Below are 23,909 nucleotides of genomic sequence, written 5' to 3' on the forward strand. Positions count from 1 at the left end.
AGTATGGGAAAACAGTAATTTTAGTGCTCGTGCAAGGTGTCCTATAAGACTTTTTGCACAATCATACGCGAACTTTAAAAAATGCCTTGAGCTATCTTTTTTTCTTAAAGTGACACTAATCTTTAAATAGTATTAGTGTCTTTCCTGTGAGAACGTTCCAAGGAGTATTTGCTGAGACGAGAACCAGAAACTTGGAGAATGTACTTCCGGTCAGGATTCACAGATGGACATTAACCAGACAACCTCACAAGATGCATTGAAAAAAAAAGACAATAGATGAAACACGGTTCTGCGTATTAAACCACATTCTCCTCCAATAGCTGATTGGGACGTCCACGCGCGTGTGTTAATTAGAGTCCATTAGCGGGTGTCCTCCTTGGTGTCACTAATGGAGGCGAATGACAACGTAAACAGAGCGTTTGTCTCCGTGATGGACACTCACTTCCCCCTGGTCCCTGCATTCGCTGTGCATGTCGGTGCTATAGTGTAAATAGAGCTGGCGACAGGACGGCGGTGCCTGAGGACGCAGGCCGGACGACGGCAGAGTGCAGCGATCGCTATCTGCATGCCTCCAAAGATAGCAGGGCTCATCGGAGTGAGGTGGCGTCCCCCGGACAAAAGGCTCCCATGGCAACCACTCCAAATACTTAACACACACACAGGAGCACCTCATTAGGGCAGAGGGAGCTTTTACCTATCAGGGGTCATTCTCCTGCGAGGGCCATACAGGCTATAGCTCTGCGAAAATGTTACCTATAAAAAGGGATAAAAATTACCTTACTGTACATATTGATATACAATTAGCTCTCTGAAGGTCAGTAAAGCAGCCACATATGCCACATGCACACACATTTATATTTAGGTTACGGTATAGCTTTAAATATTAACTCTATAAGATAAAATCCCAGTTATAATTGTTTGAATATGTAATTGTGGAGATGTTGACATTATGGATTTATTTGAAACATATAAATAACATATAATAATATATACATAACGTATATTTTATATTACAAATTCTAACCATTTTTTTGCTAGAATTTATACATAATCGTGTAAATAGAGTCAAGAAAATCATACTGTCACATTAGCAATTCACAAGATACGTATATAGCTAAAGATCTTTAAAGATGAAGTCAACTCAAAAAATGTCTTTAGAATAATATGTATGTATAATAAAGTGCCCTCACTGGTTTAACACGGAATTCCGATTAAGAATGTTTGTGCAATGTGAATTAGCAGCAAATCTCAGGGGCAAATTATCAGTGCATGTTTTGACAGTTAAAACATGGTGTTAAGTGAGGGATAAATGTTGAAAATTAGTTTAGTAGAACGTTGAATGTCATATAGGGTCAGGATTAAAAATACAAGAGTCCACCTGGCAGAGTGACGGAGATGAGTTCATCCCCTGCCTACCTCACGGGAGCGCTGTTCTATCGTTACCACAGGTACAGACACCTCTAGACACTCTAGGCCAAGGGTCACCAACTCCGGTCCACCGGAGTGGACAGGGCACCTGTCCTGCAGGTTTTCTATCTCTCCCTGCTGCAACCCACCTGTTAAAATGATCAGCTCATCAGCAAGCTCCTGAGAAGCCTAATAACGATCCAGATGATTTTAACAGGTGTGTTACAGCAGGGAGAGATGGAAAACCTGCACGACAAGTGCTCTCGAGGATCAGAGTTGGTGACCCTTGCTCTAGGCTCAGTGACAATTAAAGTATCGAATCAATGCATTTAACAAGCTAAAATGTGACAATAAACATATATTTTTTTAATTTCAGGTGATTAATGGAAATCAAAACCATGAAAAAAAGGGTTTGATTAGCAGTTTACCGTAATTTGGGACAAACACCTCAGTATCACGCAGGTTCACACCACTGAAAACTACAGACTCTCTCTAGACGATGCAAATACTTCATTATTATATCAAAATATATCACTGTCAATATTTGACTAACCACAAAGGTTACTGTGGCATAATCACATTGTATGTGTACCTACAGTACTTGCAACATGTGTGCTGTGACTGTGAATACAACTTAAATTTGAACATTTGCTGTTCAGTGCCTTTGACTTTGTCAAGTCACTGTGGTATAAATATTTAAATAAATTAAAATATACTCACATTAATATGCCCACGCTAAATTTGCTGCAACATTTAAAGAATGTTTTTGTAAAACAAATAGTCTGTTTTCTACTGCACATTGCAGGTGTTTCTATTGGTCTGCTGTAGACGGGGGGTGGGACTTTGGATCAACAGGGGTTCATGGTTAAATTCTGTTGGTTTGACCTAATCTCATGTGAACACACTCTCACCCAGGAAGATTTTTAGGCCTGTTCCAGAAACTTTTAGCAGATAACATCAGTACACTAGGGAATGTAAACATTTACAGTGAAACCTCAAGACCTCTATACTAAACTCTATCACCTCCCCTATGGGGACGCCACATCCATCACAAGCCAAGCACACCATGCCTGTGGCCTCTCCGATTTCTCCAACAGTTTACTCCTTTCCGCACAATTTGAAGCGATATAATCAAAACTCTTTCTTCTCTCTGCCATCAAGACAGATCACAGTTGTTTGAACAAACAGGTGAATATCGGGAAACAAGCTTTCTGCATCTTTTGCTTTTAAACCGATTTAAAGAGCTCAGACTCACAAAGGCAGCACAAAAGTAAACAAACATATTGATGTCAAGGTTGGGGTCAAATGGGACAACAAGGATCAAAAAGCTCCAAAGTTCTTCTCAAAGCAAGCAAATAACAAATCAAAATGTTTGAATGGGTAGCGATTAGCTTAGACAGGAAGGCTGAATATGAAGAGATGATCCAATTAAAGGGGCTAGCTATTCAGGCCCCGTTTTCTGTCACCCACTCCCATATTCAGTGCCTCAATTGAATTGACATTTTTCAATCCTTGGAAAAGGAGTGCTGCATGACTGGCCACAAAACACATTTTGCATTAGCAATGGCCTTTAGGTGAAAAAAAGGCCAAAAATGGATCAATGCAGAAATGTGTTTTTACACCATTTTTTGGTCCGCAAGGGTTTGGAAGGTTTCCTGGGCCTCCTAGCTGCAAAAGGGACCCCATCAAGAAATGTGATTCTGCCATGGACTTTAAGAAAGAAATGACCATAAATGAACCCATACTTAAATGCATTCTAATATATAATATATATTTTTTTAAGTTTCAGGGTGCACCTACCTAGTAAAGGGACTCAGGCAGCAGCATGCGCCGAACCACCTTAGACTTGAAAAAATGTCCCAAAATGGGACCCCTGGCAGCCTGTTGTGGGTTTATAAGTGACCCTATCAGAAACATGATTTTGCAACAACCTGAGATATGAAAAAAACAATTCCAGCAAAAGTGGGATGTACTTTTAAGTTCCAGGCAGGGACCCTGGTGATTCATCTGGGCGTCCAAAGGCTTCATCCAGTGAACAAAGCGGGTGGGCTTGAAAAATGGCTCAAAATGGAGCGTATAACGAAAAAGTGGGATTCTTGACTTTTTGGACACTGACCAGAGCTTCTGCTGTGGGTTTAGATGTATTCCCAACCTTTTTTGCTGACTGAGTAGAACACAATCGCAGAACCAACTGGCAGTTCCAGACAGAAACGCAATTTTCCCAAATACCTCAAAAAATGGTTGAAGATTTGCAGGAAAAAAAAAACAATTTCCGACAGAGCAATGTCCCTGGCAAAGATTTAAGTTACATACATGAACTGAAACTTTTTTTTTAAATCAGTAGTGTAGACAGTGTGGGAGTTAGTGAGGGTGCAAAGGTGTCATCAGAGCAGTTAGCGCTGACAAGAGCTGGAAGGCACAGCAGCTCAACTAATTTGACAGAGACAGAGGACAGCTTACTTTTCAAGATCAAGTTCTAAAGGGCAGGGAGGTCTGTTTCCTCTTCAGTGTCCCTGACTGCACCTGTGTTGCTTTAAAACACACACGCTTCGCACATGAGCATGGACGTGCACAGGAGCTGTGTGCTGGAGCACACAGTCTGAAGTGTTCCAATGAAGATTTAATGACCTCACACACATTTTCAAAGAGAAAAGAGGCACGGGTGTGAGTGGGGAGAAAGTGGGGGACACCTGCATTCATCCATAACAATGGTGCAATGTTACACGTCCCAAGTTTTCACACTCCTGAAGGTCACTATTACAGAAATGTGTGATTTGGGAGAAAAACTCATGTTTCTCCTGATGAAACTGCAGAAGACTTCACATGTAACTTTTTTGACACTACCGTACAGTAGATACAGCACAATACTGTTTATGTAGAGGAGAGCAGTCCAGGGAGAACCGAAACAAAGGAAGAGGTTCATGTTCCGAAATTGCCTTGGTGTGTGTGTGAAAAATATGAATACGTCCACAGGTGCTCGCTCTCAGGGATTTTGAGCGGGGGCTTGAGTTTCCAAAATACAGGCTTATAACTGTACACAAGGGAGAGTGTGCATGTCCATCTGACAGCCCTTTGTCAACACTAGGGTCGATACTATACATGAGTATGTGTGCGTGTATTTCAGACAATAATAAATGGCCTTATACTAAAGCCACTTGGACAGCCTGCATTGGAAATTTGGACACCCGCTTTAATCCGGTGACAGTGTTGACGAGGTCTTTGTTAAAATCTTATTGAACTGTGTATTGTGCTGTAAATATATTTACATGGCCTCTTCACCAGCTACGATGAGGACTTGAGATAAAAAGCAGCCTTTGCGCTCAGGTAACTCCGCTCAGACTGAACAGCTGATATACAGCCATCCATTTTCAACACTTATCAACATTTAAGGTCCCTTTAATTAACTGCAAAATCAAGTTCAGATGTTCTAGTAGGCTTTCCCTAACATTTTTGTAGTCACGTTACAGCACAAGCCCTGTTCTGCTGAGAGCTCCCGAAGCAACAGAGGGATTGTTCAAAGTTATCAGTCAGGAGAATGGTACAAAAAATTTCTAAGGCACAAAATATAGTCAGGACATTCATCATCCTAAAGTTGAAGGAGTTGAAGGAAAGTTGAATAGCTGTAGGAATTACTGGCAAGTATTAGCTTGAGACAACAATCACTAACTCCAATTTAATCCAAGTATGAATGTGATCAGTTAATTTTAAAGCTACATCGCCCATTATAAGGTGTGTAGTTATGAGACCACATTATCTTAGTACAGTAAAGTACTTTAATTTTACTTCCCCACTCAAAAAGTTTTTTTTCCAATTCCGAAAACGTAGGCGTGTCTAGACTTTATCTGTCTACTGTAGGTGATGTTCATGTGCGTCATGCGCTCACTGACCGCGAAGGATTTTCATCCAAATATTTAACATGATGGCAATATTTAAATTAAAATGTTCAATAGATTCTAAACCCGAAAAATCGAGGCGCTCGGCAATCATTTCCAACCAAGTGTGGTCGACGCTCTGTTATACAAAGGACAGTCTGAACAATGACATGAGTGGGCACCATATTGTTTCGTTTCTTGACATAAAGGTGATTGGTATTTTCCTCAGATACCTCACAAGATATGTATCTTAATGGCTAGTTTGAGATCTGTTTTGTATGACTGCGTAGTTCCCTTCCTCCTTCTACATTGTGTACCTGTTGAGTTTCTCTTTGCTTCTCTGCACTGAAGAGTCAGACATACTTCATCATGCACTATTTGCACAATTCCACAGCCTTGTCTTGTTTGCTTGTTTTTCTTTGTGTGTATTTTCAGTCTTCAGGTAAAAGTTGAAAGCTGCACCTGCACTTTGTGAAGAGGACTAAACAACTTTACCCGTCAAACTAAAATAAAACATCAGTTTGAAGTTCTTCGGCAATCATCAAATGTCCCACTGTTACTGATTCTATGAATGCTTGTTTCGCTAGAGCGCTAAGGCATTATGAAAAAAAAAAAAAAATAGCAAAACAAGACGATTTTTGATTATTTATGAGCACTGTCCACTGCTCACAATTTATTATGTAGTGATGAGTGCAATTCAGATTCAGTAAGAATGACAGCTTCCATTTACTTAATGTGGGTACGATAGCAAAATTTTCCAATATAGCTTATTAAGCTGACTCTTGATTTTTGGGGCACGACCTATTCCATTCCATGCAACCTGAGCCTTCAAAGAACATGACACGAATACACTCAGTAGTAGCAGTGAGAGAAACCAAGATCAGCCTCAGTACAGCCATCTGCAGACAAGGCAATAATGGTGAATAGCTGAAGTAAAACAGGTTGTCAGTGGAAGCGCCACAAAGCAAATTATGCCAACAGGCTACGGATCACATTTTTATGTGGGAGAATTTGAAGATAAATTAAATATAATCTTTCGATATATCTAAAGTTTAGCTGTGGGCAGGTAAAAAAAAAAAAGAGGGCGGGCAAATAAAGGGGTGAAAAAACTCTGTAATCTCAAAATATTTAAATGCATTTTTGGTTATAATAATATAAATGACTGTCTGCAGATTTCCAGTCTCTCCCGTAATTTTAAACAGTAATTAAAAAAAATCTATTACACATTGCTGTGACTGAAAAGCCTCTGAACTGCAAATTTGAAGTATTGGCTGTGTTAAAAAAGAAAAAAAAAAAAGGTGTTCCCATAACAAGGTTAAGAAAATAACACTACTGCCCTCCTCTGGTGACAACCCGTGGCCTCTAGTTGAACCATTCGAATACTGTGACATTTCTTTCGCTTAGCAACACAAATCAAAATGTGCGTAATCAGCAAACGGCATTTTAAAAACTCTTTCTGGAAATGCCTTTCTGGCCAATGGGACAGTGGAGATGGGTCTTGGTGAGATTTCACGTGCTGTGCGTTAGAAGCCGGCTTCATTTCGGAGCGTCTACATCTCCGCCTCCATCTGCTGCGCTCGCCTCTTGTCGTGCTGGTGCTTGGTGAGTCCGTACTTGAAGAACTCGTACACAGACCAGCTGATGGCCGTGGAGGGCATCTGGTAGATGACTCTCGCCTGCACTCCCTTGAAATACCCCCGCAGGCCGCCCAGCCTGTAAACCGTCCGGAAGGCATGGGCCAGGCCCGTGATATGTCTGTGGGCTCCTTGGTTGGCCGATAGGGAGCTGAGGGCGAGCGATTCTTGGGTGTTGAGGAGCGTCTTGCACACGTCCAGCGGCGTGGTGGCGGCGGCGGCCAGGGCCCCGGCTAGGGCGCCCGACAGCATGTGGGATGAGGGGTTGTATTGTCTGTGGGGGTTGAGCAGCTCCTGCAGGTATTCATAAGTCATGAAGTGGAGCGCTTGGAAGGGTACGTTCATAGTCAGCTGGGTGGTGTAACTGCGGTAGAACGCGCGGGGGCCTTCCTTCTGCCACACGGCGCGTATACAGTCCAACGCGCCGCGGTACGGAGAGTTATACATCTGCATGCGCTGCTTCACAACTAGGGAGGACCACGTGACGACCGCAAAGACGGCCGGGGGATCGCGGGAGGCAGTTGAAGACAGAAAAAAGAAAAAAAAGAAAAACGGAAATGAGTAACCAACAAAAAAGTCAATCGGGTGTTCTCAAGAATGTTTGGAATGGAATGCACTTCCAATTCCATCACTTCAAACTTTTTGCATTTTTGGAGCTCACTCAAATTTTGCATGGAGAAACCAATCAGCGCTACCAAAAGTGCAAAAGCCTCTTTTACTCACAGCAATCGCCACCACTTTCACATTTTGCATAGAGCACGAGGAATCTGTTAAGAGTGAACAACAATTTTGTGCACACTATTTGGGATCTAAGTAGCGCCAAATAATTTTGGGAAAAAAAACAAAAAAACAATCTAATTGTGATTACGCTCCCTCAATATTGCAATTTAATATGCCATCATCTTTTCAAGGACCTATTCCTCAATATTTTTTAACTAACAAAAGCAATAAATTAATCAGTACTGTGGACCCCTGCATATTGATGGTTCAGCACTGGCCGATATGCATTTTAGCAGATAAAAAAAAAGGCGCATTTTTTTGTGTGAAAAATATTAGTTTTCTTTTTTGTTCCCCCATCCTGATTTTTCAATGAAAACAAATAAATCTTTTATCAGCATTTTTAGAACATTTGTGGGGGGTTTTCTCACAACTGTTCCTTGATGTGATAGCTCAACAATTGATATCACTGATTTGTGAGACTTTGATCAAATAAAAATGATATTAGGGTAAAATAAAAACAGGCCTGTACCTTCTGATGGGTTCATGGCTGCATCGTGAAGCAGAGTGGCGACGCATCCGGCTGCTCCTGCAATTAACACGACTTAGACATTAAATAGATCTCAGATAACTGGGGGGGCATTCACAAGGCTTTCTGACTGCTGTAAAGAAGTACGAAAATATCAGTAGGAAGCCTTCGCTAAATAGCAAACATTACATTGTTTTGCATTACTCGGCAAGTCGTCCGGGCACCAGTGACATCTAGTGGACAACACTGTTCATTGCTTCTAATGGGAGGAAAAAGAAAATCTAAACGTTTTTTGGAGGGGAGAAAGAGGACTTACCCAGCCTCCCAATACTCTGGAAAGAGGGAAGATAGAAAATAGGGAAAACATGGAAAAGTAACAATGGCATTCAGTATAACGATTTCCACACACGGGAATTGAGTCATAACTAACTGGAACTGAGCTACAGAACTACACTGGCAGCAGTTGCAATGGAAATGTTTTATCCAATCAGATGCCAGAATGTTATAGCATGTACTAATGGACCTAGATCGTAAATGGGCTTGGGTATAAAACATCTGTATGGTTTTGTGTCGTCATACAGCACGGCCTATTTGTGTAATCGGTAAGTTTTATGGTACCATTAGCCAAATGGCTGTTTGCGCCGGGGTGGATCACATCACTCAGAGTCTTTTTGAGTTTCTCATAGCTGGCAAAGTACAGAGCATGGGCAGGCCCCGCCCCGATGGCGGTCACGTTCAGGCCTCTCATTGGCCGCCACGCTCCCTCCGTGGCCACGATACGGCGGAGGGCATCCATCACGTTCCGGTAACGGGCGGCCGGGTCGGGCTGGAGGCTCTGCATTCTTGTCTGGGGAGGAATCAAAATGGGGCAAAGTCAACAATCACAAAGCAATGAAAGAGCCTGGTGAGCCAATAATGTTTGGAATAGGGTGTGTGGAGCGTGGCGGTGTACATGCATTATTGAATAGAAGGAAGCACCGCGTTACAAGCTCCAAGGTCACAAGGTCACAAGGACACAGCGTATATCCTGCCTGTGTTCCCACTGACCCTAGATCACAACTTTCTTTGTGTCCGCAAATGTAAACACCGATAAATTAATCTAGGACCGAGTCAATCATGTGCTCTTGAGAATAAAATAAAGTGTTGCGAATGGGAAATGAACAGTGACATAATCCTCCAACAGCAGCGTTCCGGCTGGATGGACAATCTTATAACCGACCTCCGGTTTGTGTACACATGCAGGGGGCTTGGGCAGAGAATAAACATGGCCTCATGAGACCCTTTGCTATCAGGAATGCAGCGCTAACAGAGAGCTAGCCAATGATGCAAACATTACCCGAGTTGAGTTAGCCACGTGGTACAGGGTGGTCTCGGTTTACAGTGGATCCCAACGGTGAGCAATGAACTAGTTTGTCTAAGAATGTCAGGGGTCAACAACCTTTTTAAAACTGAGAGCTGCTTTGTGGGTACTAATTAATGCCAAGGGAAACACACTTCTGAACTAACAATTTTGCTCAAATTACCTTTAATCATTTTATTATTAATTAATGAGATTAACCATGAACAAGACACTAATCATGTTCATGGTTTCTCACAATTATGATCATTGATTTAACAGTGTAGAAAATACATTCTATATCTCTGCTCACTTCTACAACATTCTTTGAAAATGACAATGTCCCATTATTTGGTGAACCATTTTTAGAACAGGCTCATAAGTGACTCATCTGATCTAGTGGGGGCTAACTGGTGCCCGTGGGAGCCACGCTGGTGATCCCTGTCATGTGGCACAAGAAGGTGTGCTTGGTTACCACCAGACTTACTGTTTAATTTGAATATTTTATATTTATGGCCTGGAATTGTTTTTCATACAAATATTTCCTGTAATTTTAAGTTCACTAGTAGTACTACTTTGGCGCAAGTAGTAGGACATCCGTTGAATACCGACATCAAATCAGGATGGCACTTCACATTGTAGATTGATACTGACTATAAAAATACCTTGAAAGACTTTTTAAAGGGAAATTAATTCATTACAGTATTTATTAACTGTCAAGACAGAGGCCTGATTTCAAGCTTTGGTGAGGTTCCAAAATAATGTGTTCGCAAAATTTCAAAAAGGTCAAATATTCACTATGATCAACTGGTTCAGGTGAGTTTGTATGACACCCCCTTCTAAGTCATAAATATCAATCAAATAAAAAATAATGAATGCAGCGTTAACTAAACAAGTGTGACAACGTATTCTTATGTTGTCACTTCCAAATGTCATATGTTGGTGCAGTTGTAAACCAAGGATCCTCCGTACAATGGTTACTGTAAGTGATTGGCGACAAGTACAGTGAGACTGAGAATGTACACACAGTCCAAAATGTACAGTTACAAAAGATATTTTTTGATCACAGTGACTTTTTGACTCTTCATCTTATTTCCAATAAAATACAGATTGTGTTCAACCTTAGAGGTTCCATTGTGGGTCTTAGTTCACTGTGCAAGTATTTCCTGCTGAGCTCCATAAGCTAGGTAGCCCCCTTAAAAGGACAACAGTAAACATGAGCTTCATCTTGGTCTGTGCACGCTGTGCGAGAAGACTACAGGTGTTCAAGACGTGGATGAAGGGTGGGTGTGTCAGCTGCTTTTCAGTGTGACAAGGACAGCTGGATGTCCTAAGCTTATTTTGTCTCATCTCTCCAATGCAATGATCAAGAGCAACTGACTGACCTTGAGGTCAACAGGTCTGGACACCAACCATGCAACAAAACAAACAAAAACACTGATTAAAAATGTGTCCTCAGTGTGCAAATGTCATTAAGACAGTCATTAAACCCACTTAGAATCAACAACTTAATATATTGTGTTTGTTGATTGTGTTTGAGTTAAACGCTCATCTATCTATGCTCATGTGATAAGCACAAGTGAAATGTTACAGGCTGTTCAAAGAAATACAATATATGTATTTATCTTCCGGTTAAATGACTAACAATATAATCATTCAGTACTTGTCAATGAGATGTTCTACAAATACCACTTCCAGATCAGGAGACAATTGCTGCAGTGGCCATTTATATGCTGATTTTCATTAACTGGTGTTCTAAAGTTTGGACTGGAGTCACTTAGAATTATACTTATTTTTTAACGATTACAACCACTGACCTTGTGTTCAAAAGATAACTTAGAATAATGGTGACAGAACTAAATGATAAATGTACTTTTATTTATACTTCTGTCTGGGCATGTATATGTTGTTGGTTTCTTTACATTGAGTATCCTGTTTGTCTATTCCTTGGACCTAGTGTGCAAATAAAGCTGATTGATTGATTGATAGCTCTGTGGCTCAGGCATGGCAGAAAAACCAACTGTTGACTCATGGTAGCAATTTCTTCCAAATTCAGTTTCCCTCCAAATAAACGCGTAAACAATAGTTACGAAACAAGCTAATCGGGGGGGTTAACTTGAATTTCACGACATACGAGACGACTAATGGGAGACTGGGTTCAAAAACGTACTTAGTATAAATGGTACGTTCACCAGCAAACGTTGGTTAACTAGTTACGGTTAGCATGCTAGCGCGTTACCTGGGAGAAGCTAATCGCTGACCTTGTGCTCAGCTCTGACGCGTGTTTGGGTTAGCATGGGAGGCTAAAGAGCTATGCTAACAGCAACGGAATTCGTTCAACATGCATTGCGCAGAAATAGGCTAATTGGCGCTATTAGTTATCCACCGCCGTGCTAGGCTACCTTAACACAATCGATGGGGAACATGAGACAGTGCTCCATGATCCCGGCCACGGCCCCGGCCAACATGTGCGTGCTCGTGGAGGCTCCCTGTGGCAAGCCCTCGTAGTCCTGTTCAGAGTCATCACTTTGATCCTGTGCGTTCCGGGTTAAGTCAACAGTCTGTAGTTCGGTCTCGCCTCCGATCCTCGGCGACAGGCTACCCACGATACTTTCGGAAACTCCCAGGAACCTGCCCCCCAGCCATCGAACTTCTGCCCCGGCTGATGCGCCAGCAACCCCGGGATCGTTGCCTGCAGACTCCGCTGTCATCCGACGCCTCCTTACAAATCCATCCGCTTCCATGAGAAACCGAGCGACTGGAGGAAAGGGGCTGTTCGGGCACGCACAAATGTCTTAAAATGTACAACTCGACTCCGAAGTTTTGCATTCCCTTAGGTGGGTTTGGCAGCTTCTTGCCCCGCTACAACATTTCCACCCGCGTCGTTACTTCTCGCCGTAGCCAAGCAAGGCCGAGGACGAAAACACACGGAAACACGCCACGGCCCAAGCGAGGAAGATGATTGGCTCCGAGAGGCATGTCCTCCGCGCTCTATTGGCTGAAAGGCATGTCATTCAAAACGGTGACTGCAGACCCCACAGGTTAAACTGTTTGTGGCCGTCAATCTTTTCATTACAAAACCACGCATATCAATAAGACAGAAAAGACCAGACAAATGGAATAATCCAAAACTGATTAAACACATTCAAATTACATTTCTTTAATATCACTGTACTTGGATTACATTACTAAATGCATTTTTCAACAGGGCACTAGTAACTGAACTGGAGTACATTTTTAAAGTAACATTCCCAATGCTGGCCATGGTACATAATATACGTTAGTAAAATCTCACATCACCAACCAACCCAAAATGTGATATAAAGTATGCATGGATGGATGGATGGATGGAGACATAATAATGATCTCGTCTCAAATTCAATTTACTCACAAATTTACTTCTGTGTGAAATCTCAGCAATTTTAGTTGTACATAAAGCTATTTTTCTGTCGTATGAATCGCAACGGGTGTCTGTCTACAAAGGTTAAGTTTACTTTCTGCCATCTAATGGAAGGTCATATCACTGTCCTGCTGGTCACTATGCAGCGTAAGTGTGGAAACTATCCCATTTCTGTCTCGAGACAACGTGACGTCAGCTGCAGTAATGCTTTGTCGCAACTCCCCCTTACATTATTCTACTTAAATATGACAAAAATGACAAAACAGGAGCTCAGAATATTCTCAGAGAATCCCCCATGCCATTAAAATCACTTAACCAATTGCTTATTTGTCCCATAGTCAATGAAGTGAGAGATATCATTCTGTTGTGCTGGTGTACCCTGTCCACCGAGTGTATAAGATTAACTCACACACAGACACTACACAAGATTAGATAATCTTTATGGCTAGGCACTTCCTCATTGACTTTCACTTTATTGAATGATCTTGCTGCACAAGAAGTGCATCTAGTTACCACACACTCAAAGGTTGGCAGTGAAGAACACACCATTAAATATGATATCATATTTGATGTCCATTTTTACTGAAAAGTTCTCATTTAAATGTGAGTTTGATTAATGCAATTTACTGTTGTCCTGGCCATCTCCTCTTGAGGCAGACGAATGCCCATTATTCATGAAGATAAGATATCTATATGTATTTATGTCCTCTGTTAGTTTATATTAGTCACCCTGGCTGGTCTTTGTCAAGCTGTCAGCGTAGAACTTGTGATTCAAGTTCACTGTTTATTTAGCTTGTTGCTCTTCTTTGTTTTCCCGCAGCATTTTGACAGTTAAATGTATTGCATGCTTGTTTGCTCTACCTACTTCCCATCATTTTGCTTTACTCCTTCACAGTCAAAGAAACCATCACTGTTTGTAACTGAAATTTGATTCTAAATGGAAAACACACTCCTTATTAAAAAGCAGTAGAATCCTGCAACCAGTCAGCGAAGAAAGGTACTTTTTCAATGATATATAAATATTATGAATATTGTTGTTATGCAGTATCGATAATGGATGGATGGATGGATGATTAGATCTTGGACTTCAAAATGAAAAAGTGGTTTGCAAATCTGCTTCACCATTCTGAGGTTGGGAATTTGAAATCACGCTCTAGCCTTCCTGTTTGGAGTTTACATGTTCTTTGCCTGCTTTTCTGTAGTTAATCCAGCTTCCTCCCACACTCCAAAAACAGGCCGTTTTGCTTACTGAAGGCTCTAAACTGTCCATTAGGTAAGAATAGGAGTATAAATAGTTGGTTATGTGTCCTGCGATTGGCTGACAAACAGTCTTGGGTGTACTCCACCTCTTGTTTAAATTCAAATGATAAACTGCTGCTAACCTGTGACCCAATCAGGATGAACACTATAGAAAATACATATGTATGTATGTCACACCTTCTGATGTACGTAGTTACTTTGATTAGAAAAGTCTAAAATAACTGTTAAAAATTATAATAATTATTTATACTGCAGTTTTGCTGGTCTGTATTTAAGCCCCTCGCCCCCACATCATTCATCCAGCCATCCATTATCCAAACCGCTCTTCCTCACAAGGGTCGCGGGGGTGCCATTATTATTATTGTTAAATAGGTTCAGTGTCCCTGGACAATGTCATTTATGATTTTTTTTGTGTACAGTATTTACTGTACATCTATATTCAACACAAGCTTAAAGTCTTGCAAAAACATAAACATGTTTTAAATTGTAAAAATTACCATAAAAAAAAATGGTCCTCCAATACGATCCATTAAATGAAGTCTGATTTGTTTTCAGTTAAACAGTAGTATAAATGAAGCAGCATATTGTATTTTGAGTGGCATTTGTTTACCAGAGGAATTGTCACCTTCCTAAAATAATGGCCTAAGTCATTTTTTCTTTCAATTTTTGGGGGGAAAACGTGAAAAATGAAACCAAATATTGATAATATACTCTTTATTCATCCAAACTAATTTCATTTCATGGTTGGAAATGAATGATCTGTTTAACTAAGGGTGTAGCTGAATTTAGCAGCGGTGGCATCATCGTGGATTTTCTTTTTGTCAAACTGGGACATAGGCCATTATTTTAAGAAAGTGATGAGATGATCAATTGTATTTCATTCACTTTATTCTTTAAAATAAAGTGCTCTTTCAATTTCAGAGTGCAGTCTTTTACTAATTTGAATGATTACAGCTTAATATAACTCTATGATATAATTAAGAATACTTCAAGATGTCAGTACGTTGACTGCATGCCATCTGTTTCTCAGCCCAGAGGGAAGGAAGTTCTTTTTCACCCCCGAGCAAAGGATGCTTTTGTATTTTGTTGTGGTGCTGTAATAATAACATAATTGCATTTTCTCTTTTACTGGCTGAGAGAGCCTTAGCAGGCTGCAGTGTTGAATTTCTGCCGACAAAGGGGAATGAAGTGTTAGTTTCTGCTTACAAGAACAAAATCTCCTGCTTGTGATCTCGTTACAGGCGATTGAGCGTCGCCCGCAGACGTTCCTTAAAGGAAAAGTGAAGCGTTCACCCTGTCAGGATAATTTCTCTTGCCTGCTCTAATACACCAAGGGAGAAGCTTGGCGGCTCAGGAGGGAAATCCTAGAATGCCCCCAACACCTCATTTTACTCCCTCAGCCAACAGAGTGCACCGTCTATGCAACCAAGAAGAATTATTTTACACCATGTAAGCAAAATACAATCCTGAATTCCCCATTATGAGGAAACGATTACATGATTATGTGCTGTTTTATTTTTTGGCCTAAGTAAAACTATTCCTTCCTCAACACCCTAGTGAGCTTCTCCCTTGTGGACTGATAATGACAATGATGATGATCTATGGCTTTTTAACCAGGCCAATATCTTCTGCAGCAATAATGTCTGAAGTGTTGCAAGTGTTGAAATGGGCTCATCTCAACACTCTCTCATCTCAATACCACTCTCATGAAAATTAACCAGGTCAAGTACACTATAGGTAATGTACATCACAAGTCAGGAATACAAACCTTCCCATTCAGTATGAGCAAATTCTGCGCTTCACAGTGCAGATGCACAATGACCCGAAGCAGACTGCAATAACAACCAAATAGTTCTTTAAGGCAAAAAAGTTCAGTGGTCAAGTGAATCACCTGACCAGTATCCTCACCAATCTGGTTGAAGTTTTTGTTACAATATCAGTAAAAGAATACCAATGTGTGCTCTATTTTTTTCTTTTTCTTGCTATGTAATTGAATATTATAAAAAATAAAATGAAAAAATAAACACCTGCCTGAAATAAGTGCTTCTCTTTTTACTCCCTAATTATCTCAGTTGTTTTCGCACAAGTTAAAGAGTTAACTGCTGAGATCATTTGAACTCTGTTGCTAACCAAAACAGCAACATCTACCTAACATATAAACAGTCTTTCAGATGAATAAAATTATGGAGTCTTACACAATATTAAAGTTGATCTTGGGATTTGTCGAGATGGCAATGACGATTTGTCTTCCAATAGACTCTGATATACAGTAATTGTCAATCGTAGGGTGATATGCTTATATCATCATGAATGTTCATGATCGTATGAATTTACAGGTGATTATGAGACAATTCGGGAAAATCTTCAATACACCACAATGTCTCTTTGAATATTATAATTTAAATGAAAAAGGTAAAACCAGTCGAAACAGACTCCCGAGCCAAATGAAACACAACACAGTAAAACATGTTTTCATTGGTTCTTTAAATGTGCTGCATTGATACAGGGACAACAATACTGAGATTCATGTCAGACAGCTATAGTATTGATATTTGATGTTTAAAAAAAAAAAAAAAATTAATTTTATTTACTAACAAGAAACTTGTCAACTTCACAGAATACCACATTTCCTCAAATAATGTCAAGATCTTTAAGATACACTGTAACCCAATTAATCACTGGGTGAGGTAATATTGCTTCGCCATTTAACCCTGTTGTTAACTAAAAACAGCAGCACCAACGCTCCTACATTCTCTCAGATGAATTTCGATGTTGCAAATGTCTGCAGTATTAAATTGTGTATGCCAGTAGTAACTACATCGTGACAGTTTATTTAACGATAACCCCACAATGTTGTATGTGTCCATGCTCTGTTGTCTGCCCTTTCACATAAAAGTTATTTGTGTTACTATAAGAGGAATTTATACAAGAACAATGTTACAGCTAGTATATATTATATATAGAAGGTATGGGAGCTGGCCCCAGCCTTTTTATGTTGCCTGAGTCTGTTTTATTGTCTCATAATCGCTGGTTGAGCATATTCTAGCAAATGTTTCATGTTAAGTGGTTCCATGTCTTCGTAACGGGTTTTGGTGATGTGGCCGGTTTTGATTCCCTGCATGGAACAACTGCGTCCCCATGTGGTAAAACTGGATAACGAAAAGCAGCACAAACTTTAAAAAACAAAATTATGTTTCGAAATTTATATTTTATCATCATATTCAGCGTGATGGTTTTCAAATTAAATGAATGCTTTATCACTTGTATAGTTAAAAGAATAGAGATATTTTGAACTTTAACGTGTCCAATGTGCGTCCGACCTGTTTTTTTTCTGTTTTCAGTGGGCGAACCTGTGGGCGGGAAGTGAGATTCGAGACTCGCAATGGCTGCTGCTGCAGTGTGGACTCATCGTGCACGGAGGGTCGCGACCGTCGTGGGCTCTGTGGCGAGATGCAAAGCCTTTACACACACCGGTGGTTTCAAATCACACTATGATGCACTGGTCATCGGTGGAGGTGAGGTCTGACGAATTTTGGTTGTCAAAAACAAGTTTACTTGGGCTTTACAGCACTTAAAGCAAAGTTTTCATCCAACTCTAATGCAAATTCAATGCACGACTAGTCATTTTTGCAATATTTGTTCTGTGGAAGATAAGCTTTTTGGTTAATTTGTGACGTGTAAAATGCTTTCCAAAATGAATATGCAACTTGAACCAGTGTGGACCACTTTAATTTTGGGCTAAATTTAGAAGTCTGGATTAGGAAACAACTCGTGCAGCTTCATTTTATACATTCGTGAGTGATTTTCTGCTAACTTCATTTCTGTTAGGAATGATTTTCTTCCTCTTTTCTCTCAATGTCACTGCAGGACACAATGGACTGGTGGCAGTGAGTGACGACATTTTATTTTACCTGTAACTTTACTGTGGCCCTTGTTATTCCGGGTCAAAAGTACTGTTTGTGTATGCGTGCGCGTGCGTGTGTGTGTGCCCGCGCGCGTGTGTGTGCACACAAGGCTGCCTATCTTCAAAAGGGAGGTTTACAGACAGCAGTGCTGGAGCGCAGACATGTACTGGGAGGTGCAGCAGTTACAGAGGAGATCTTTCCCGGTAAGACGCCTCCATCATCTGTACAGAGGGCTGCATTCTGGATTTTGTAAATTTACATGGAAACATCTTTCACCACATAAATTTAGGTCTATGGTTTACCACTCTGCAATTGGGTGTAAAGAATATAGTTTTCTGTCACGATTGATATTTGACTGTGTGCCATGTTGGAGATTGGGAGAACAAGCTAGATATGTAACACAAAAAAAACGAGTAGACGACTTCTGTCCGTTTTGTTCATGTTTTCTGTATGCAGTAAGCCAAATAAGTTCATATCAGCTATTCTATACATTTTAGAATCTTTTTGGATGTTTTAAGATGAGGACTAAAAATTGACAATGTAAAGAGAAACTTAGGAGTCAGTGGCAAAGACACAATTACGATTCCTACACAATTCAAATATCTCTCACCAACTATGCAAATACAAGCAGAGATACAAGTGCTGTTCCGCTCCCTCAGCCTGCATTTTATCCATATTTACACCTAAAATTAATGAGCAGGTTCCACCCCTCCACAATTTTAATTGAATTTCGCTTTTGCTTGATCCTGTTGTTGGAGGTAATACAGGTACCGTAAATGTCCGTCTGATATTGTAGATCAAAGCTCGCTTCTTATCTTCATTGTAGGTCTAGTGTCCAGTAAGCATATGTTTGGTCTGGCTGTAATACAACTTTTGTGCATGCAGGTTTCCACTTCTCCAGGTGCTCCTATGTGCTCAGCTTATTACGGCCGCACATTCACGCAGACTTGGAGCTGAAGGTAAACAATGCAAGCTTAAGAAATCAAGTGATATGCTATTGAACCACCCGGTGTATCCTGTATTCTCAGAAACATGGGCTGAAGGTTTATATGAGGGATCCCCATGCTTTCACCCCCATGTTGGAGGAGGGGCTAAGGGGCGGCCCGCCAAGATCACTCACGCTAGGCTCCGATCTCGCAGAGAACCAGAAGGAGATAGGCAAATTTTCCCAGAAAGATGCGAAGGTGATTCAAGCATTATGAAGAATGCATGCTTGGGTTTATTTACATACTTGAAATATCTTTGCAATCAGGCTTTTTCAGAATTTGTTTTGCACCTTGAGAAGCTGGCAGGCGCTATCCAACCACTTCTGGATGCCCCTCCTGTTGATATTCCAGGTGTCACGACTGGCTCATTGAAGAGGAGACTGGCTGCTGCTAAAACACTGAAGCCTGTTGTCAAATGTGGTGTGTAACATGCCTTGGAAATACTTTTAAACATAGATGTCACAGAAATAAGTCACCATTGGCTTTGTGTGTGTTTTTTAAAATTATTGTAGGGTTGAAATTAGGCCGAAACATTCCAGAGTTTTACGAAATCATAACAGCGCCAATCATGAAGGTTTGTTTTAGCTGAATATTTACTGCCATCTGTAGGCGGCGTCATCGTAACGCAGATCATGTTTTCTCATGTTAGATCCTTAATCAGTGGTTCGAGTCGGAGCCACTGAAAGCAACCCTGGCTACGGACGGTGTGATTGGAGCCATGACAAGTCCCAGCAATCCTGGCAGTGGGTGAGGCAACATGCTAAGGAAATGGAAACGCTCCAAAAGTTGGACAATTTGGGGATGAGGACAAGCGCCATAAAAAAAAAAAAAAAAAATGGATGGACAGTTAGGTGGCATCAAAACAAAATAATTGATTTCACAGTACTTCCTATAGGATTATTATTATTTTTTTAAAACCAATTTAGGTCCCACTGTATTGAAAGATGTGAAAAGAATTAATATCATAAATGAATAAATGATGGCAATATGGCCATATTGTACTTGTTTCGGTTTCCTTTGGCTTATATCAACAATTTATGATCCATCCAAGGTACTTTGAATGGAATCTCACATGTACATGTTGTAGGTATGTGCTCTTGCATCACGTGATGGGAGAGTTGGAGAAGGAAAAAGGTGCCTGGGGTTATGTTGAAGGCGGCATGGGAGGCGTGTCTAAGGCATTAGCCAATGCCGCCCGATCTTATGGCGCAGACATTTTCACAGAGAAGGTAATTAGGTTTAACTATAGAAATGCATTTGCCACTCATGCAAATGTGTTACAACTGCATAACTGTTATCTCCAATTGTAGTCTTTGCTTATATACAATGTGTGACCTGCAGGATGTAGAACATGTTGTTGTTGACTCAGATGGTGCTGCCAGGGGGGTTGTGCTGAAGGATGGCACAGAGATTCATAGTAGAATTGTACTTTCAAATGCTACCCCTTATGTCACGTTCAAGAACCTCACGCCACAGGTAAAAAAAATCAAAATGAATAAATAATGATAATAAATGGTAAATGATTATAAACAGCAATAGACATATCCGCTCAAGAGTTTTTTCCCCAATTTCCTGTTTTGTTTTCCAGGGTGCCCTTTCTTCAGAGTTCTTGAATGCTGTTGATCAGATTGATTACACCTCACCTGTCACCAAGATCAATGGTAAATATTTGGGCCTTTTATAACGCAATTGTCAGAGCCACTGGAAAAAAGCTAAAGTACAATGATAGTGTTACATATGGCTAGAAATATAGCAGCATCATTTACACAGCAAGGAACCATATTTGGAAACATTTGTCACATTGGATGCCATGCGCCATAAGGCATAGAAATCATATGATAAGAACAGTAATGATATATATATAAATATTTTCCTTGAAAAATTATACTACATTATATTACTATAGGGCGGCACGGTGGTCCACTGGTTAGCACGTCCGCCTCACAGTTCAGAGGTCGTGGGTTCGATCCCGGCTCCGGCCTCCCTGTGTGGAGTTTGCATGTTCTCCCCGTGCCTGCGCAGCTTTTCTCCAGGTACTCCGGTTTCCTCCCACATTCCAAAAACATGCATGGTAAGTTGATTGGACACTCTAAATTGCCCCTAGGTGTGAGTGTGGATGTTTGTTTGTCTCGGTGTGCCCTGCGATTGGCTGGCAACCAATTCAGGGTGTCCCCCACCCACTGCCCGAAGACAGCTGGGATAGGCTCCAGTACGCCCGCGACCCTTGTGAGGATAAGCGGTATGGATAATGGATGGATATATTACTATAACATTATAGTATAATACAGTATAACGTTTGCCCGAAAATTGAATTTCCAATTATTCAGTCTCAATACCTGTAAACTAATTTCATTAATGCATAGTTAAAAAAAACTCTCACACCATTCAAGTCTTTTGCCACTTTCTTGTAATGTGCTGAACTGTTCCAAAATCATTCAGCATCTTTCTTATTCCAGCGAAACTAGGTTAAACCCGGCAGCTGGAATATGTCCCATTAGGTTGTCGCTGAGGCTATCCATGCCACGACAAGAGACGCTAGCCACTAGCTACCTTGCGAGGTAACAGGCTTGGACCAAGTAAAAATAACTAACTTGAAATTGTGCCAGATAACTACTGATGCGAATGAAGGAGGTCAAGTTCTTATATAGTGGGGACTCATACCCCACACCAAAGTGCATTAGTTTCTGTGATTGTATAAATCAAATGTGTAACCAACTTATTCACATTTTACTGTCAAAACAGAAATTTTAAAGGTAAAGATGCCCATGCTGGATACAGAACACGGTTTTAAGTGTGATTGACCGCCCCCGTCCCTGTCCACCCCCCTCCCCTTGTTATTAATAGTGGCGGTGGACAAGCTGCCAAACTTTCTCGCAGCTCCCACACCAGACAATAAACCTGGACCTCACCATCAGTGCTCCATTCACATCAACTGTGAGAATGTGGACATATTGGAAGCAGCCTATATGGAGACCATGAATGGACGTCCCTCAACAAGGCAAACCGTCTCATCATTTCATCCGGCACTCTGAAATGATACATCCCACTTGACTACTTTGCAATCGAATCAATTTATCTTGTGTTTTGTCCCTCAGGCCTATGATTGACATAACCATCCCGTCTGTGTTGGACCCCACATTGGCGCCCTCTGGCAGTCATGTGGTGTCAATGTTCACACAGTTCACCCCCTTCCACATCGAGGGCAGAGAGTGGACTGAGCAGGACAGAGAGGCCTTTGCAGATAATGGTTAGAAGTACTGGCAAAACATTCATAACACAATTCAATGTCGTGTCTGGCATATGCATATCACTCGATTTCCTCAAATTGTGTTCACTAACTGACAAAGTTGGATGAAATTATTCCAATCACTAATTAGTTTGAAGTTTATTTATTTTGAAAATCTGAGTCAAATGTTAATTTCTTTCTTATATGAGGTTTATTAGAGTGTTGGCAACATTAGTGGTTGTAATTCAATCTGCCACATAAACCGTGGTAATTTTGCCCCACATACATATTATTCGCACAATGTTTGACAACATTTGAACTGGAATCTGTTTTATTAACTTGTTGAATGCATCTGTGTTTGTTTTATTCAGTATTTGACTGGGTGGAGAAATACGCCCCTGGATTTAAACAGTCGGTGGTGGGTAGGGACATTCTAACTCCGCCTGACCTCGAGCGTATTTTTGGGCTGACCGGAGGGGTAAACACTTGTGATTTGTTTGACACTAGCAACTGTTCAAACACGCCCATGTAGTTAAATGTCATTCGACTCTGCAGTAATGTAAGCGATGAGTGTTTACATTGAATCAGTATATTCACTCATTTACTGTACTCACAAGGCACATACTGTTGATTTCCATACCAAAGCAAACAAAATCTCAAATCTGCTTGACAGAATATCTTTCATGGATCAATGTCACTGGACCAGCTGTACCTAGCGCGACCATTGCCCTCACTCTCAAACTACCGTACGCCAATTAAAGGACTGTATCTTTGTGGCAGTGGCAGTCATCCAGGTTTGCTTAGAACACTCAAGTAACTGCTGTCATATTGAAAAAAATATAACCTAAGTCTGTGCTTTTTAAAATGTATTTATTTATTTTTCTTCTTCAGGTGGAGGTGTGATGGGGTCTCCTGGCTGGAATGCTGCTCTAACTGCCATGGCTGACCTGAAAGGCCACTGACAAACTATCACAAAGTGCAGTAAAAACACTCCTTTCAACACTCCTATCTGATCAGATGCCAGGCCGTGCACACTGTATGGCATACAAAGCTAAATCATTAACATATATTGGTCGCACGTCTGACAGGGCTGGCCTAGGAATATTGCAAATCTGCATTTACTGTAATTGACGGCCATTATAATTGCATTCAATTACATTGCTTTTTTTAATCCCCAAAAATAAGTGGGGACTTAACACAAATACGTGTTTTCTGCGCAAAACGGGGTATACCCCCCCCAAAAAAATATTGAAAAAATTCTGTGAACAGGTGAATCCGCAGGTAGCAAACCGCAAGTATGAGGGGGTCCACTGTAATCTTAACCGAGTATTCATGCTAAAGGCTCACTGAGGAAAAAGTGACATCACTTCCTGTGAAACGAAACTAATAGTAAATAGTGTAATAGTGCCACGCACAAACTTTTTAAAATGTCGTATGAATTTATAAATGTAATCCATGCTTGATACTGTAAATTGGAAACTGGTACCAACCTTTCTCATCATTGCCAAACGTGCATCTGTTGAGTGTTTTTAATGTGAAATCAAGTCAATAAAGCTAAACTGAATTTTAGTAGCACTTGCTATTGTTATTTTATGTAAAACATGGGGGCAGCAAACATCTAGGTTGGTTACATGCTA

The 23,909-nt window shown here is 40.8% G+C and overlaps 2 protein-coding genes across 2 annotated transcripts; one reads left to right on the forward strand and one right to left on the reverse strand.

Annotated features, from left to right (window-relative positions):
* Positions 1-5,914: 5,914 nt before the first annotated feature.
* Positions 5,915-12,427, reverse strand: slc25a28 (solute carrier family 25 member 28). Its single transcript, XM_086045815.1, has 4 exons — positions 11,898-12,427; positions 8,778-9,006; positions 8,163-8,219; positions 5,915-7,380 (listed from the first exon to the last, which is right to left on the reverse strand). The coding sequence occupies exons 1-4, from the start codon at positions 12,237-12,239 to the stop codon at positions 6,830-6,832; spliced, it is 1,179 nt and encodes a 392-aa protein (XP_085901941.1). The 5' UTR covers positions 12,240-12,427; the 3' UTR covers positions 5,915-6,829.
* A 5,106-nt stretch (positions 12,428-17,533) lies between these two features.
* On the forward strand, positions 17,534-23,841 carry pyroxd2 (pyridine nucleotide-disulphide oxidoreductase domain 2). Its single transcript, XM_086045199.1, has 16 exons — positions 17,534-17,670; positions 18,023-18,042; positions 18,170-18,263; positions 18,946-19,019; positions 19,089-19,244; positions 19,313-19,466; positions 19,559-19,620; positions 19,696-19,793; positions 20,134-20,275; positions 20,388-20,522; positions 20,635-20,707; positions 21,891-22,044; positions 22,142-22,293; positions 22,644-22,750; positions 22,946-23,066; positions 23,164-23,841. Exons 1-16 carry the CDS (start codon positions 17,538-17,540, stop codon positions 23,232-23,234), a joined length of 1,746 nt encoding a protein of 581 aa, XP_085901325.1. The 5' UTR covers positions 17,534-17,537; the 3' UTR covers positions 23,235-23,841.
* Positions 23,842-23,909: the final 68 nt, after the last annotated feature.

This window comes from Filicampus tigris, chromosome 11 (genome assembly GCF_054856515.1).
Source record: "Filicampus tigris isolate MCC_2025a chromosome 11, RoL_Ftig_1.0, whole genome shotgun sequence".
Taxonomy (NCBI): Eukaryota; Metazoa; Chordata; class Actinopteri; order Syngnathiformes; family Syngnathidae; genus Filicampus; species Filicampus tigris.

Bases quoted from the DNA above. Each gene is read 5' to 3' on its own strand.
- pyroxd2 (XM_086045199.1), top strand. From the start codon at position 17,538: ATGGCTGCTGCTGCAGTGTGGACTCATCGTGCACGGAGGGTCGCGACC. The intron at 19,621-19,695 runs GTTTGTTTTAGC...TTCTCATGTTAG, and splicing joins TAACAGCGCCAATCATGAAG to ATCCTTAATCAGTGGTTCGA. The intron at 20,708-21,890 runs GTAAATATTTGG...TGTTATTAATAG, and splicing joins ACCTGTCACCAAGATCAATG to TGGCGGTGGACAAGCTGCCA.
- slc25a28 (XM_086045815.1), bottom strand. From the start codon at position 12,239: ATGGAAGCGGATGGATTTGTAAGGAGGCGTCGGATGACAGCGGAGTCT. The intron at 9,007-11,897 runs GTAGCCTAGCAC...ATTCCTCCCCAG, and splicing joins TCCCCATCGATTGTGTTAAG to ACAAGAATGCAGAGCCTCCA. The intron at 7,381-8,162 runs GTACAGGCCTGT...GGTCCTCCCTAG, and splicing joins AGCCATGAACCCATCAGAAG to TTGTGAAGCAGCGCATGCAG.